This window comes from Mercurialis annua, linkage group LG4, assembly GCF_937616625.2.
Source record: "Mercurialis annua linkage group LG4, ddMerAnnu1.2, whole genome shotgun sequence".
In the NCBI taxonomy this organism is placed as follows: domain Eukaryota; kingdom Viridiplantae; phylum Streptophyta; class Magnoliopsida; order Malpighiales; family Euphorbiaceae; genus Mercurialis; species Mercurialis annua.
In genome coordinates, this window is record NC_065573.1 from 33,793,027 (window position 1) to 33,807,394 (window position 14,368).

The 14,368-nt window shown below is 35.9% G+C and overlaps 4 protein-coding genes across 7 annotated transcripts; 3 read left to right on the plus strand and 1 right to left on the minus strand.

Annotated features, from left to right (window-relative positions):
• Nucleotides 1–458: 458 nt before the first annotated feature.
• Nucleotides 459–4,045, plus strand: LOC126677990 (uncharacterized). 2 transcript variants are annotated; one of them, XM_050372820.2, is made up of 2 exons: nucleotides 459–684; nucleotides 1,679–4,045. In XM_050372820.2, the coding sequence occupies exon 2, from the start codon at nucleotides 1,725–1,727 to the stop codon at nucleotides 3,579–3,581; it is 1,857 nt and encodes a 618-aa protein (XP_050228777.1). In that variant the 5' UTR covers nucleotides 459–684; nucleotides 1,679–1,724; the 3' UTR covers nucleotides 3,582–4,045. The 2 variants fall into 2 exon arrangements, with proteins under 2 accessions (XP_050228777.1, XP_050228778.1); XM_050372821.2 differs by lacking the exon at nucleotides 459–684 and adding an exon at nucleotides 718–818.
• A 1,971-nt stretch (nucleotides 4,046–6,016) lies between these two features.
• Nucleotides 6,017–9,061, plus strand: LOC126676904 (EID1-like F-box protein 2). 2 transcript variants are annotated; one of them, XM_050371236.2, is made up of 3 exons: nucleotides 6,017–6,124; nucleotides 7,349–8,123; nucleotides 8,772–9,061. In XM_050371236.2, the coding sequence occupies exon 2, from the start codon at nucleotides 7,358–7,360 to the stop codon at nucleotides 8,102–8,104; it is 747 nt and encodes a 248-aa protein (XP_050227193.1). In that variant the 5' UTR covers nucleotides 6,017–6,124; nucleotides 7,349–7,357; the 3' UTR covers nucleotides 8,105–8,123; nucleotides 8,772–9,061. The 2 variants fall into 2 exon arrangements, with proteins under 2 accessions (XP_050227193.1, XP_050227194.1); XM_050371237.2 differs by lacking the exon at nucleotides 6,017–6,124 and adding an exon at nucleotides 6,165–6,183.
• A 230-nt stretch (nucleotides 9,062–9,291) lies between these two features.
• On the minus strand, nucleotides 9,292–11,875 carry LOC126676905 (uncharacterized). Its single transcript, XM_050371238.2, has 7 exons — nucleotides 11,786–11,875; nucleotides 11,583–11,624; nucleotides 11,336–11,473; nucleotides 10,648–10,721; nucleotides 10,451–10,530; nucleotides 10,036–10,187; nucleotides 9,292–9,433 (listed from the first exon to the last, which is right to left on the minus strand). Exons 2-7 carry the CDS (start codon nucleotides 11,584–11,586, stop codon nucleotides 9,360–9,362), a joined length of 522 nt encoding a protein of 173 aa, XP_050227195.1. The 5' UTR covers nucleotides 11,587–11,624; nucleotides 11,786–11,875; the 3' UTR covers nucleotides 9,292–9,359.
• A 115-nt stretch (nucleotides 11,876–11,990) lies between these two features.
• On the plus strand, nucleotides 11,991–14,346 carry LOC126676903 (pentatricopeptide repeat-containing protein At3g29290). 2 transcript variants are annotated; one of them, XM_050371233.2, is made up of 2 exons: nucleotides 11,991–13,746; nucleotides 13,895–14,346. In XM_050371233.2, the coding sequence occupies exons 1-2, from the start codon at nucleotides 12,058–12,060 to the stop codon at nucleotides 14,090–14,092; spliced, it is 1,887 nt and encodes a 628-aa protein (XP_050227190.1). In that variant the 5' UTR covers nucleotides 11,991–12,057; the 3' UTR covers nucleotides 14,093–14,346. The 2 variants fall into 2 exon arrangements, with proteins under 2 accessions (XP_050227190.1, XP_050227191.1); XM_050371234.2 differs by having other exon boundaries at nucleotides 13,848–13,987.
• Nucleotides 14,347–14,368: the final 22 nt, after the last annotated feature.

Here is a 14,368-nt window from a genome sequence, read left to right on the forward strand (position 1 = left end):
TTAAAATACATTTAACTTAATTTTAAATTTATTTTATAATGTTCATCGATTATATTAATTTGAGATTAATTGTTAAAAATAGTGAGTTTTACAATTGTAATAGGAACTTTAAAAATTGACAAAATCAATCGTTAATTTTTATTTTTTGACAAATCGGAATACCAATTTATTTTTTTATCGAAAAAAACGTAGATGTGATTATTTATCTTGAGAGTAGTGTATAAATAATTGGATTTAACAAAAAGAAAACTCACATTGCAAATTTTTCAAAATGGACAAATAAAAATAACAGTTTTTTAAATGGAAGAAAGAGTATTAAATACTTAAAATAAATGACAAAATAAAACAGAATGATAAAAAAACAAAAAAAGAGACATTTACTATGCGTGTAGTAGAGTAGTATATAAAGTAGAAAGAAGAGGAAGTAACGCGTAATTAGCGGTCTCCACCAAACTTCCTCAAAAAATATTAGAGAAGAAAAAACTGCTTGCTTGCTTGCTTGCACGATCTCTCAAGCCTAAATACTCTTACACTCACACAGATTACATGAAAATCAAACCCAATTAACTATATTATTAATATAATTCCATTCATTTGTGTTACATTTTGTTTGTTTTCCTTAGCTTTCTGGTAAAGCACACTTCTTTTTCTTCTTGAGTTTGATTGGCACAAACTAAGCTAAAGGTAAACGCAACTGCTCTCTATTAAAAGCTGTGTCTTTTATGACTGATGTTATGAGGGGTTTGGTTTTCCATTAATGGGTTCTCTTTAAAATGAGTTTTTGATCATGGGTTCTGTATGAACTGCTCTGTTTTTTGGTGCGTTTTTCTTTAGCTTTTATTGTGTTATTTTCTTTCATTGATTCTTATGATTAATGACTTTTGATAAGTTTGTTGGATATCTGGGTTGTGTTTTGTTTTGAATTTTGGTAATTGGGCTGTTTTAAAATAAGATTTTTTTTTTGGTTTTAAAGACTTAATCTTGAGTTGGTTTGTGCTGTTGGAGTTTATGCATATGTTGTGGGCAGTGACTGATTTGTTTCATGTTGTTTTCATGGAATTTATCCGTGCTTGTTGAAAAATATACACTAATTTTTGGTGGATTGCCTGCTACTAGCTGCAGTGTGCACAGAATTAGCATGCTAAAACTATGTTTGTTTGTTGCTTTGGATTACCATGGAATTATCTTTAGGGCTGTGAATTTATCAATTCCCATCTGATTCTACTTATGTTATCTGTTGTTGAGTTCTATCTACTTTGTTGCAGAGAGCTACGAATTTATCGTATGTCATTCCAAAAGTTGTAAATTTTTTAGTTTTTCATGATCTGTGGGAAAATTCATTGCTTTTTTTTTATGTATTATCAGAATGGTATTAGATTTGAAGTGTCTTGATAACGAGAAATCAGTTCATCTTAATTGTTTCTGAGCTTACAAGAATTATTTGATTTTTCTGTTTTGGTGGAAATGAGAACTTAGTTTATAATCAAAAGGCATGACAAATGTTCAATGGCATTGTATGTATTGGAATTCATATCGGTCTCAAAGTATATGATTGTTATTTCCAAGCTGAGAATCAGAATTTGTTTCTTTGTGAAGTTTTCTAGAAGTTATTTCTCGTGTTATTTTTAACTTTAGTATCCTAATTTCTGATTTGTTGTTACGTGTATGTTCTTTTCAGGGTGGTGTATTATATTCTTTGATTCTGTTCAATTTGCACCAATTTAATGGCTGAGCAGAGCATCAGTCTTAAATCAACTGAATCAGATGCAGGTAATTCAAGAAGACATTCATTGGGAAAGGCTACTTCTTCGAGGAGTGATGAAAAAGTTCCTAACTATCTTCGAGCTTCTACTGGTTCATGTCATGATTTCTGTAAATTTGGGAGGGAACATGCGTTTGAAGAGAAGGCAAGGCGTCCATTTACAAGAAGGAATGCTAAGAAACTACATGGTGGACATTCCTCGGAGCTTCAGCCAGAGATCATAATAAAGACAGCAAATGTTCCACGCGGAACAAGTTCCACTTCCAAAACCCCACCAGACACTCATGAGATCATAAAGCGGGAAGTGCATAAAAAACCTCTTGACAGGAAGTCATCTTCAGTGAATGTAGTTGTGGATGAGAAGAAGACACCATTAAGAGCATCGTTGACAAAATCAGTTGACAGGCAAATTCTCACCAAGAAGAAGACTATGGTAAAAGACGTGTTAACAAAATCAGTTGACAGACAAATTTCAGTGTCAAGTGACAATTGGGCTGAGAAGAGGAAGATACCATTGCGAGAGAGGAACAAGTCATCAGTTGCCAATCTCAACACTTCACCTGATTCAAAATCTATAAAAATCATAAAACCGGGTGTTCTTTTGTCCTCTGAAAAACTTGAGGTCTCTTTGAAACAAATTTCATCAGAAGTGAAAAAAGGGAACATATCTGCAAAACATGCTCACTCTCTGAAGGTAAAATCTCCCTCTTCTGATTCATCAAGAGTAGCAAGTATCCGAGGAAATAGTAACAACAAGATAGCACAAAAGACATTGACCTCGAGAATAGCTATAAAGAGAGTGCAGACAACTCCAAGGGCTGTTCTGTCCCCTAAAACTACTAGCAGTGGTAATGCAAGAGGAGTAGCGTCCCCAAGAGTCTCCTCGTTCATCAAGCCCACTGTCAGAGTGTCGATGCCCCCAAGGGCTTCCTTGTCCTTCAGGCCTTCTCTCAGTAGGGTTGCGAGCCTAAATGCAAGGAGGCACAGGACCTCAGAAGTAGTATCTCCGCTGAAGAAGCAGAGCAAAATTAATAAGGCCAGCAACAAGCATCCCAAGATTAAGAATGCCGATCATGAACAAACTATCAAGGAACACAACGGACCCGGAAGTGATGTGGTCCAGGAGAAAACCCTCTACGTCATCAAAGCGGACAGTAAGAACAATTATTTGGTGTCCGATAGGGAGGAAAACCCTTCTGCTGAATCATCTCCACCTCCATTGTCATCAGCCAAGTATCAATCTCAACCAGAAGTTCCATTGTCTTATTCTAACAATGAAGAAGGTGAAGAGGAGTCTGATTATTCAGGAAGTGAGGATGAAGATTACTCCCTCTCGGAATATGAAGAAACTGAATATATGGAAGAGGCAAACAATGCAGAAGGGGAGCGCAAAAGATGGCTTAGGAAGTCTGGGATGCTGCCTCCTGAGGATACGAATGACCAACCTGTGAAATTACGATTCAGGAGAGGAAAGGTAATTGATGTCAAGACTGAACATAACAGACCAATGAGGCTGAAATTCAGGCAAGGAAGAGTGTTGGGGGAGAATCAAAATCTGAAATCTGAATCCCGAAGAAGTTTCAAGAGGAGAGGAGCTGAAGAGCTTACAAAAGACAACCCTGATTCTGAAAAGGTTGTTTTGAGACATCAAGATGTGCATGGTAAGAAAGATGCTCAGGGTTTGTTTAATAATGTCATTGAAGAAACAGCTAGCAAACTTGCCGAGACCAGGAAAAGTAAGGTTAAGGCCTTGGTTGGTGCTTTTGAAACAGTCATTTCTCTCCAAGACAGTAAACCACCTGTAAGCTCTGCTTCTTGAGTTGGAAACATGAAATAAACAAAATGTTTGGAATTAAAAAAAAATCGAAAATTAGTTTTTGAAGTGTTGTTTGGTTAACTGTTCATTTGTTTTTGCAAAGGAACTATAGGAAATAAAACTAAGCTTGTAGAAGAGAAGTGCAAAGATACAAGCCTACAGTGTTGCAAGAGGATAAAAATGTTGCTGTTTGACATTAGATAGCCTGGATGTAAATTTCGGCAGGTTCTTGTTTGTGATTGTGAGTATTGAACTCGACATGTTTCATGTGCATTTCCTTTGAGGGTATATGCATTGTCATCCTTTATAACTTTTGTACCTAATTTGAATTGGTTTATATCTTGTTTTTATGAATAAACCATCATGTAATTTGAACAAAAAAGAGAAGAAACTTCATAACCAACCAGTTGTATCCTTCTGTTGTTTGTGGTGCGTGACGAATATTACTATTTACTTTTTTTCTCTCATTCATTGTCATGATTGATGCTGTTCCTTCTTGATTACCTATTTCTTCATGATGAGACTGGTTTGTCATTGCAAAATTTGTATGAAGCTTAGACCATGAGAGTTCTATTATGCAAGAGCATGAGGTAATATTATATGGGACTTGGGTTGAGCATATTGTCTCAGCTATTTGTTGGTACAATCACTATTCCCTCGAAATGAGGTGGCATAGCACACATATTCAATGGGTCGGGTATTTGCTCGGCCCGTCCATGCCTGACCCAATTAGGATGAGCTTGGACACTTAATTTTTCTATCAAGTCCGGTTTGAGTCCGAGTCTATATCTTTATATACGGGTTTGCCATTATTTATAATTAAACTTCTACATGTGTCTGAAGAAGTCGGGTAACGAGCCGAGTTTAGATAATAAATGTTACGTACTTGATCGAATTTGGGCTTGCATATATAAAAAGTAAGGTCCGACCCTGTCCAAACTCATCGATAGTCTGTTATAAACATGAGTTTTAGTATGATTTACATGTGCATTTGTCTGGTCAGGAATGGAACATAATCCTCTCTAGTGATGAACAGGTTGGTATGGAAATTTGTTTGTTTCCTTGAAAAGCTTATTATGATGAATTTTTATGGGTGTAATTTATTTGGAGGAGAAAATGACATGCCTAGTGGACATGGAAATTCACACCAAGAATTTAAGTTTATGTTTTTCAAGGGTTAGAATGTAAAAGGTAGTTAATAATTACTGATAAACATCACAATTGCATCAGACAGGCAGCATTTAGTTTGTCTCATAATAAGATATGTGCCTTTAGTTCTGCTTAGACATGATCATGAGCCTGCATATCCGTCCGGCTTGCTCAGGTCCGCTTTAAACCGGAATTCGACCACTAATGTTTATCTCAAGCCTGGTATGAGCCCATTATAAATCCAAGTTTTATGGGCAGATTTCATTTTTCTTATCTAATTTTTCATACAGGCCTGAAAAAACGTGGTTTGAACCCATATAACGGGCGAAATTGAGTAGTTAATATGATATCTATACTGGACTCGGGTCGGAATTGGATAATATTATAAGGCTAAAACAGACTTGTACCAGACTTGAGCTTGTATTAACATAGTCAACTTTGGTTGGGCCCGATCCGAGCCCGCCCAAGCCCAGTCATGAACAACTTACTAATAAATCTCAGTTTATTAGGACGGAGTTGTGCCATTTTTCCAGCAAATAATAATTTAGATGAGAGTTCTCAAAATAAGATATTAAAAAAATTATAATAAGAAGTATGATGTAAAAAGTTAATAGTAAAAAAAGTTAAAAAAATGAAATAGTATCTGACTGAGGCATGTTTAGGTAAAAAAATTTAGAATAGTGCTATATAACCCACCTTTTTTAACCCACCTGACGTGGCAACAATTTAGTGGTTGCATTAAAAGTTGTTTTTTGAGATATACACTTTTGGAGGGGAATTGAACGAATTAAATGCTGCCACGTAAGGAGGGACAATGAAAGAGGTACAAAATGATGGGTTAAATAGCATTCCAAAAATTTATTAATCCAGAAAGCATCTTTTAAGACAAGTTGATCTAAAAAAACAACCAATCGCAACTTGCCAAATAGACCAACAAAAATATCTAAAAATGGATTTACGGCGGACTGTATACACTGCTTTGCTCCATTTCTCCATCGAATGTCCCGACACACCAATTTGAAAATACCAACAGTAAATAGCCGGCGTTTCTTCAACCACACGCCTGTCACTTTATATAAAATCACCACCACTCACCACTCCACACATCAGACATTACTGGTCCCCACTATCTCCTACTCCAGTGACACGTAATTTTTGCAGGTTTCACATGACAGCGTGGCGCAAAATGATTTGTCCTTGCTTTAAAAAAAAGAACAGAGATTATCACTACTGTCTATGCAAGTAGAAATATTTAAACAATATTTTTCTTCTTCTATAAACCAAAGAAAAGCCATTCCTTTTTGCTTTCTCATTTTTAACTTGTTGTTTCTGCATTTTTGTGCTCTCTATATATTTAAAGTTAGCAAATTCTTTTAGGACGAATCTACCCTTTTCAGGTATTGAAAGTCTCAATCTTGTAGTGCATGCAAGTTTTGGACTTTGATTGTGTTTTTGGGTGATAATTTTTTCAATTTTTTCTTTTTTATTTAATTTAATTATTGAATTTTAATGTTTTTAATCGTGTTCTTGATGTTTAGATGTGGTTTCGATTTGGGTTTTTTGGAGGTGGAAATTGGTTCTTGATTTCTTGGAATTTACAATTTTTTTTATCTTGTGTTAAGCTTCTTTGTTGTTGGCTATTTAGTTGTTTTTCTTGGGGTTAGGGTTTTGTTCATTTTTCTCTTACATTACTGATTGAGCTTAATTTGATTGTGATCGAGTGTTTGTTTCGAACTAGTAATGGATTTGTGAAAAATGTATAAATTGGGTCTTGTGGATCTGAAGTTTGGAAACTGTTTGATAGCCAAGGAAATATTAATTTATTCTCTTTGTTTGATTGGGGATGCTTGAATTAAGAGAAATTTTCTAAGCTGGGAATGGTTATTAGTGATATGAGTGTTGCTTCTACATGATTTGCTACTTGGAGCTGATAATTTGATTCTTTTTCAAAGAAAGGAAAGTGAGAAGTGGAAAAAATAATTAGTATGTAGAATTATTATTTAAACAAACTAGAATTATATAGGAAATGAAGTAGTTGACCTGGAAACTGTAGTCACTATGTGGGAGAATTCAGAAACTTGTGATACTTCTTTAATATCCATTTGCTTTCTACGTATGCATTTTGGTTATCACTGTCTCGACTTGCATGTGGCAAATGAAATGTGAAAGTTATGTATGGGCATGAAAGTATCTGATGACTTTCTTTCTTAGACTTTTCCTTGAGAGATGTCGAAAACCAATGTCTCATATGGATATTATACCAAGTATAACAGTTTGGTTGTATATGTTAGGTCCTAGAACATTTCTGAGATGTGTCCTAATCCTATACCACATTGGTAGTATTAACATCTCTATTGAGTGTTGTGGTCACATATTTTGCTGAAGTCCTTTTTAGGGGGTAGATCAGATGAGTGTTCAGTTCCTTGTTTTAGTTAAATTATGTCATATTTTGTCTCATTCAGTGACCATCTTTGATATTAATGCTGTTATGTCTGGACTCTATATTATGTTAACCTTTGAACCTTATGCAACTAGAAATACATGAAAGTTTATGATTCTTGGTATATATTGAATGATCTAGTTGTTGGCTTATAAGTTTTTCTTTCTTTCTTTTCTATTAGGGGGAGACAATGATTTTAACAAAGCAATATCGTTGCATACACTCATCAAGCTGTCGATGCACAAAAGGGCATCTAAGTGAAGATGTGATTTTTTTAGTGTTTCAACAACTAAACTGGAACCCAAAAATGATTGCTACTCTGTCATGTGTATGCAAATGGTTTGATGATCTAGCCAAGCGAGTTCTGTGGAAAGAGTTTTGCAGGGGAAGGGCTCCAAAAATGATGCTTGATCTACAATCCAGTGGAAGTCACAGTGTTGATGGGAATTGGAGAGCTCTAGGAAAGTTGCTTATTTACTGCTCAGGATGTACCAAGGGCGGCCTGTTCAATAGCATTCATATCCCAGGTCATTTTGTTCATAGAACGCGGTTTTCTAGAACTTCAGGGAAGAGCTTTCTTTTGCCACAATGCAGAACAGATATTTTGTATGTTTCTGACCCATGTGAACATCTTGACCAAGGGGACGAAGGGGATGTTGGATTTTTTCGTGGAGTTTTCAAATCATTCTCTATGTCAAAGGTTAGGAAAATGCTAATTAAAAGAAGAGCTCAGCTTCATCCTACAGAAGTATGCCCTTATTGTAAGGCAAAGTTGTGGAGCATGCTGCAAGCAAAAATGATACCACAGAGTGCTAGTTGCAGGCTGGGTTCCTATGAGGATTGTGTTGAATATTATGTTTGCCTCAATGGGCATGTGCTTGGAATCTGCACCCTTTTACCCTTGTCTGATTCGGAAGGGGCATCTGAGTTGGAGTGATAATTAGCACAGGAATCAGGTGTTTTTCTCCACCAATCATTTTATTTTGCTAAAGTGTGAATTGAGCTTAACACTTCTCAAAGCACCTGAGAATGATAAAACCATTTGTCATGGTAGCTGGTAGAATGCGGGCTTCCTGCCATTCGGAGGCTCTGAGCACATGACTAATGTTTTCATCTTCTAAATTTTCACGGGCTCTCCATTTTAAAGTGGAGGATGAATATAACAATGAATTGTTATCAACTAGAAGCATAAAAAGAATATAGGTTTTGGCATTAGATTATGGGAAGACGATGTGTCTGGAATTTGTGCCGTAAGGAATGCAGCGCTAACCCTTCACTAAGATCCATTGCATTGTACATTTTCTAGCTGAATATAGTGTTTAGAGGTGTTGCTGTTTAAGGACCTGTTTTTTAATCTGGGATTAGACATCTAGAGATCTTTTACTTCTGAATAATTACCAACTAACCAATGTTAATCATGTGATATCGAGCTATTGTTCTGCTAAAGCGGCATGGAGTATAAATTGGTGCTCAAATATGACGGCAAATGTTATCATTTTGATTTAAGTAGAAATTCCAGATTACTGAAATAGTCGACCAAGGTATTATCATATGCTTTACTTCCGATACAATTGTAACTAACAAGATGTCATTTCCAATCGCAGTTTACATCTACATATTCCATATGTTGATGAATCAACCAAATGTGAACAAGATGTGATTTGCTGTCTGGAGCTTTATCACGCTGAAGCTGAAATCATATCATCTGAACTTTCAACTATGATGTGTTGCTTTCCAATCTTACCTGGATAATTGTGTCCTAATGAATGGCCGGAGGCTATTGCTGATCATCTTGTTCCAGTCATTTGTTACTTTGAGCTTGTAATACGATGTACATGTTATGTGTATGCATCCATATATATATATAAGATTGGAATCTGCAATAATTCATACATCTGCTCTGTATAATTAATTGGTTGCTTCACCTGCTGTCTGTATGTTTGCAATATAATTTTTGATTTAAGTTAAATATGCTCAAATACGCTAAGAGCTCCTGACAAAATAGATTTAAGAGATTATCTAGCTCCTGAGAAAACTAATGAAAATGTTAAATCCAATATTCTTGTTGGAGGACTGTAAACGCATGAATGGACAAGAATGAATAAACAAGCAGCAAACAAGATGTTAAGATAGACTTGTGTTGTATTAAGTGATTTCTTGTTCAACAGATAGCAAAAGCCATGTACATTAGATCATATTGTCTGTTTTATGCCATTATCATCTGCTTCAAATTCCAATCCTGATATCTTCATTTTTCCAATGTTAACTGCACATTTTCAAAATCAGAAAGTATATTTAATAAGACAAGTTGATATTGCAAATACATGTGCAGAGCGGTAACAAAATAAGAACAGTGCTGGCATGCCAAAGACTCAATGATATCGAGGGGTTAATGCAGATACTCCTCGTAATGCAAATGTCAAGAAGCTACTCCAAGAATGCAAGGTTGAGAACTTAGCATGAGAAACGAGAAATATCAAATTAGATGAAACAATATTAACAATTGACAATATAGAAATTTAAGCTCGGTATATACTATGTATTCAACCGGCATCAGCATTGCCTACGAGACACAAGCCATTACATGTCATGAACTTCCAACAAAATTCATGTACACCATCTACAAATGCTCCAGCTGGAATCAACCAGTTACAAGTTTGCAGTGTATAAATTATATCTGACAATGATCATGTAGGAGCATTGAACATACAAAATATCACTATGGTTGCAGGATGAAGTGAAAATGGCCAGTTGAAATGATAACCAAGTCCAAACAAGCATATCTAAGCAGCCAACACAGTATGCTCCAAGGAGCTGGAAATTTACTTGGCCAATTTTGTAAGCTTATAGAAAGGGTGGAATACATACCAACAGCATCTAGCCCAGCTAGTTTTGGCATAAACTTCCTTATGTGCTCTTCTGCAGATTTATCAGCTTTCAGTGTTTCACATGCAAATGAAATAGAAATCTTTCTACCTCCCTGCTTTTGCTCTGTCATAGCTACAACATCATTTTCCCAGCTGTAAGACAAAACACAGAGCATTAACATGTGATTTACAAGGAAAACATTTTTTTTAGCACAGAACATTAACAGAATTGTAAATCAACCGACTGTTAAGTGGGAAATGCAACTCATATAAACACAAAAGACTGAAATTCCATTATGACTAACGGGTTGCTTAATTCTTTTGGGTTTTGTTTTCTTATATGAGAGAATTGCCAAGCTATTATAAAACATGCAGACACCAATTTTAAAACTGATAATAAATACAAGATGGCCTACCCATGAGCATGTTCAATGTTATTGAAGCGAGCAGCGTCATGGCCTCTACACTCAACGACTACTCCTTGCTCCTTCCCAGTCTGCCAAAAAATTCATCACAGGTGCAAATAAGAAAATATTAGGCCACGGTTGTAAACAAAGGCGAAAAGCAGAAAAGTACCAAAAAGAAATAGGAAAGAACATAAGCAGGCCCGTACATTGTAGTCTATGATTGTAAGGTTGATCAGGCGATAGTCCTCACCCCTGCTGCACTCCCTTTCACAAGCCAACTCTTTTCGCCGTAAAGAAATATTCAGATAAGGACAAACATCAAAAATGAAAAAAGGTCCAACTATAATCAACGAGCTCCAGCAAAATTTTATCAGTACAAATTCCTATATTGGTTCTGAGTTACAACTGAACAGTGCTTAACCATGGAATCTTGTTTCAGTTAAAGACACTAATGACAAATCACCCTGTTTTATTATACATCAACATCTAATATTCCTAGCCAACCACTATCATATCTAGACCTTGCCATGACCAAAAACTCCATTCACTGGAAAAAACAAGACATCAGTAATTTTTAGCATTTAGGGATGGACACTCTCCTGTAAAAACATTTGACTACTAACTTGCAAATTCAAACATTATAAGAAGATATACATATAGAACAGACAAACAAAGCCAGCCAAAATTAACAAATTAAGTTGCAAACGATCATTCATACATATAAAAATAGTAAGACTTGAATAAGTCCCCACATCAGTAAATCATTACTACATAAACATCTCCTTTTACCCTCCCAAAACCCTAAAAACATCAACTATATCATCTTGCAGCTCAAAACCCAACAATGGTGATTCTAGACAAACACAAGAAAATAAAAACTGAGCCGAACCATACCAGTGCCATGCAGGCCATAGCAAACGGAGTGAGGAAGCTGAACAAAATGGCCTGAAATAGAGCCACATGGCAATAATGCAATTGATGCCACTCCTTCCTTCACCTCCTCCACTTTCTCCTCATTTCCTTCTACTTCCTCTGCAATACTAAAAAATAAGCATTAAAGTACGTTTTAAAATTAATCAATTTTCAAAGTACAATTTTGTGTTTTAACCCATTAAATGAATAAGAAAAAAAAAAGACTAACCCATCAGTTAGATTTTCTGCAACTGATATGTTCTATTATCACCTGCAATAGAGAAAAGTCCTTTCAGTACTATCATGAAATTTGCAAAAGTGGGTGCCGAATCATGGGCATGAAATGAAAACGACACAACAATCGTATGCCGTTTCTTTGATGAGCGTCAGCGAAAAGTAGATTACTTTGATTAGCTATAAACGAAACGATACCGTTTCTCGTTGAGATATTTCAAATGGAACAGCGCCGTTTCTTACAATCCTGTCTCTTTATCCTCCAGCTTCCAAGTTCTTTGCAGGTAACCTTCCAAAGTTTGAAACTTTTCTCTTATCTATGAATAAAGAAGTGAACTTTTTGTAATTTTTTTTGTTTGGTTCTGCTGAATTTGACATAATAGTTCTATAAGCAACTGGGTTTGCTCTTATTGTCAATTAATTTTTGTTTCAAAGACTTTGTCATCAATTGAACTATCAAATTTTTGCTCATGTCACTTGTCTACTACTCTAGTTTGACACCATTTATGGGGGAATTGTTGGACAATTCAGTTCCAACTAATTTGAAATGGAATGGTTTAGCTTGCAAAAGTAGTTTTCATATACCAAGAAATTGTGAAGATAGGGCTGGTTGGAGCTCAGCTGCTAAAACACATAGAAGTGTTTGTGAACTCAATGTCGTTTCGATGTCAATTAAGGGCAATACATGTTTTGGTTGTGCACAAGTCAAGATGCACCACTTGAATTTGTTATATCAGTCCACTAGAACTTCAAGTTTAGTAGCTCTGTCTAATTTGGTTGCTAGTAATGGATTTGATTTTGTATCTGAAGAACAACATGAGCAGAAGAATGTTATCCGACACGGAAAGGATGAAGTTGATGTCGATTCTTTCGGACAGTATGTGCCTCCTTGGGGAAATTTGACAGTTGATACAGAACCGTATTCAGATCCTAAAAGTATTGTTGAGCCTTTAGTGAGTCCAAGAAATACTGTAAATTTTAGTTTTGATGAGATTCGGATACATTCTTTAGAAGGAGAAATGGATGAAAAGGTGTTATCTGGAAGGATCTTGATGCTTAGTAGATCAAACAAGGTTAAAAGTGCACTAGAATTGTTTAAGTCGATGGAATTCGCAGGTTTACGACCCAATAGTCATGCTTGTAATTCTCTTATCTCTTGTCTCTTAAGAGACGAGCTACTTGATCATGCAATGAGAATCTTTAAGGTTACGAAGAGAAATGGCAGCACAACTGGGCATACGTATACGTTAATACTCAAAGCAGTTGCGGATTTGCAAAGTTGTGAATCATCTCTTCGTATGTTTGCAGAATTGGGAGGATTTTCTCGAGAGGAGAATGATTTCGACATTATTGTTTATAATACAATGATATCCATTTGTGGAAAAACGAATAATTGGGTTGACGCGGAAAGAATATGGAGAAGTATGCAAAATAAGGGTTGGCATGGAACAAAGATTACTTATTCGTTGTTGGTTAGCATTTTTGCGCGTTGTGGTCAGAATGATCTGGCTCTTGAAGCTTACAATGAGATGGATCAAAAGGGCATTATACCGAAGGATGATACCTATCAGGCTGTAATTGGTGTGTCTGCAAAGGAAGGAAAGTCAGAATTAGCTCTAAACATTTTCCATAACATGTTAAATCGCGGGGTGAAGCCAAATCTTATTGCGTGCAATGCCTTGATAAATTCTCTTGGAAAAGCTGGACAATACAAATTAGCATTTATGGTGTTCGAGAAAGTAAAATCTTTAGGTCATAAACCTGATGCATATACATGGAACGCATTGCTTAATGGGCTATACCGAGCAAATCTACTTGCTGATGCTATTCAGCTTTTTGAGAGCATAAAAAGAGAGCGAAACTCCCAAATTAACGAGCATTTGTATAATACCGCGTTAATGTCATGCCAGAAGCTTGGTCTATGGGATAAAGCTCTTCAGTTGTTGTGGCAGCTGGAAAGTTCTGGACTGCCAGTGTCGACCACTTCCTACAACCTTGTAATTGGTGCTTGTGAGACTGCAAGAAAGCCGAAAGTTGCGTTACAGGTTTATGAACATATGATTCACCAGAAACACATTCCGGACACATTTACTCACTTGTCATTGATCAGAAGTTGCATTTGGGCATCTCTGTGGGGCGAAGTAGAAGATATCCTGGAGGCAAGTGCAATTTTATCATTCTGTTCTTTAGTTCCAGTAATGTTAAATTGTTGGATTTGAAATTAGCATACTTAAATTCTGACTGTGAAATTGGTTCATAGGCATCAAATAATTCAACAATTTGAAGAATGTTTCATTTTCTCTGCAGCATGTTGCACCAGATGTGTCTATCTACAATGCTGCCATACATGGATTGTGTCTAAAACGCGAGTTTGTATATGCTAAGAAGCTGTACATGAAGATGCGTGAGAGTGGAATCAAACCTGATGGCAAGACAAGAGCAATGATGCTTCAGAACCTGAAAAAGGTTGCAAGAAAAAAGAAGAAACCGTACATATGTTTTTGATTTGTCCGGGGAATCAGGGATGATCTATAAATATTGAAAATAAATAACTCATCTGCATAGCAGGGATTGTCTGTATATATTTTGATTATATTGCATAATAGAGTTTGAGTAATCTTCTTAAAGAAGTTTCATAGTTCACAATTCTAAATTACTGAAAAGAAGCTGCTACAAAACTCAGGTCGAAAGACTAATCTCCTTGCAGCTTTTATCACAATTATAATTCCAGTAATGCATCAAATAGCAGAATTAATCAATGGCTCGTCATCTGTATTGTTT

Bases quoted from the DNA above. Each gene is read 5' to 3' on its own strand.
- LOC126676905 (XM_050371238.2), bottom strand. The intron at 10,531-10,647 runs GTACGGGCCTGC...ATTTTTTGGCAG, and splicing joins TTACAATCATAGACTACAAT to ACTGGGAAGGAGCAAGGAGT. The intron at 10,188-10,450 runs GTAGGCCATCTT...TTTGTCTTACAG, and splicing joins AACATTGAACATGCTCATGG to CTGGGAAAATGATGTTGTAG.
- LOC126676903 (XM_050371233.2), top strand. From the start codon at position 12,058: ATGTCACTTGTCTACTACTCTAGTTTGACACCATTTATGGGGGAATTG. The intron at 13,747-13,894 runs GCAAGTGCAATT...TTTTCTCTGCAG, and splicing joins AAGTAGAAGATATCCTGGAG to CATGTTGCACCAGATGTGTC.
- LOC126677990 (XM_050372820.2), top strand. From the start codon at position 1,725: ATGGCTGAGCAGAGCATCAGTCTTAAATCAACTGAATCAGATGCAGGT.
- LOC126676904 (XM_050371236.2), top strand. From the start codon at position 7,358: ATGATTTTAACAAAGCAATATCGTTGCATACACTCATCAAGCTGTCGA.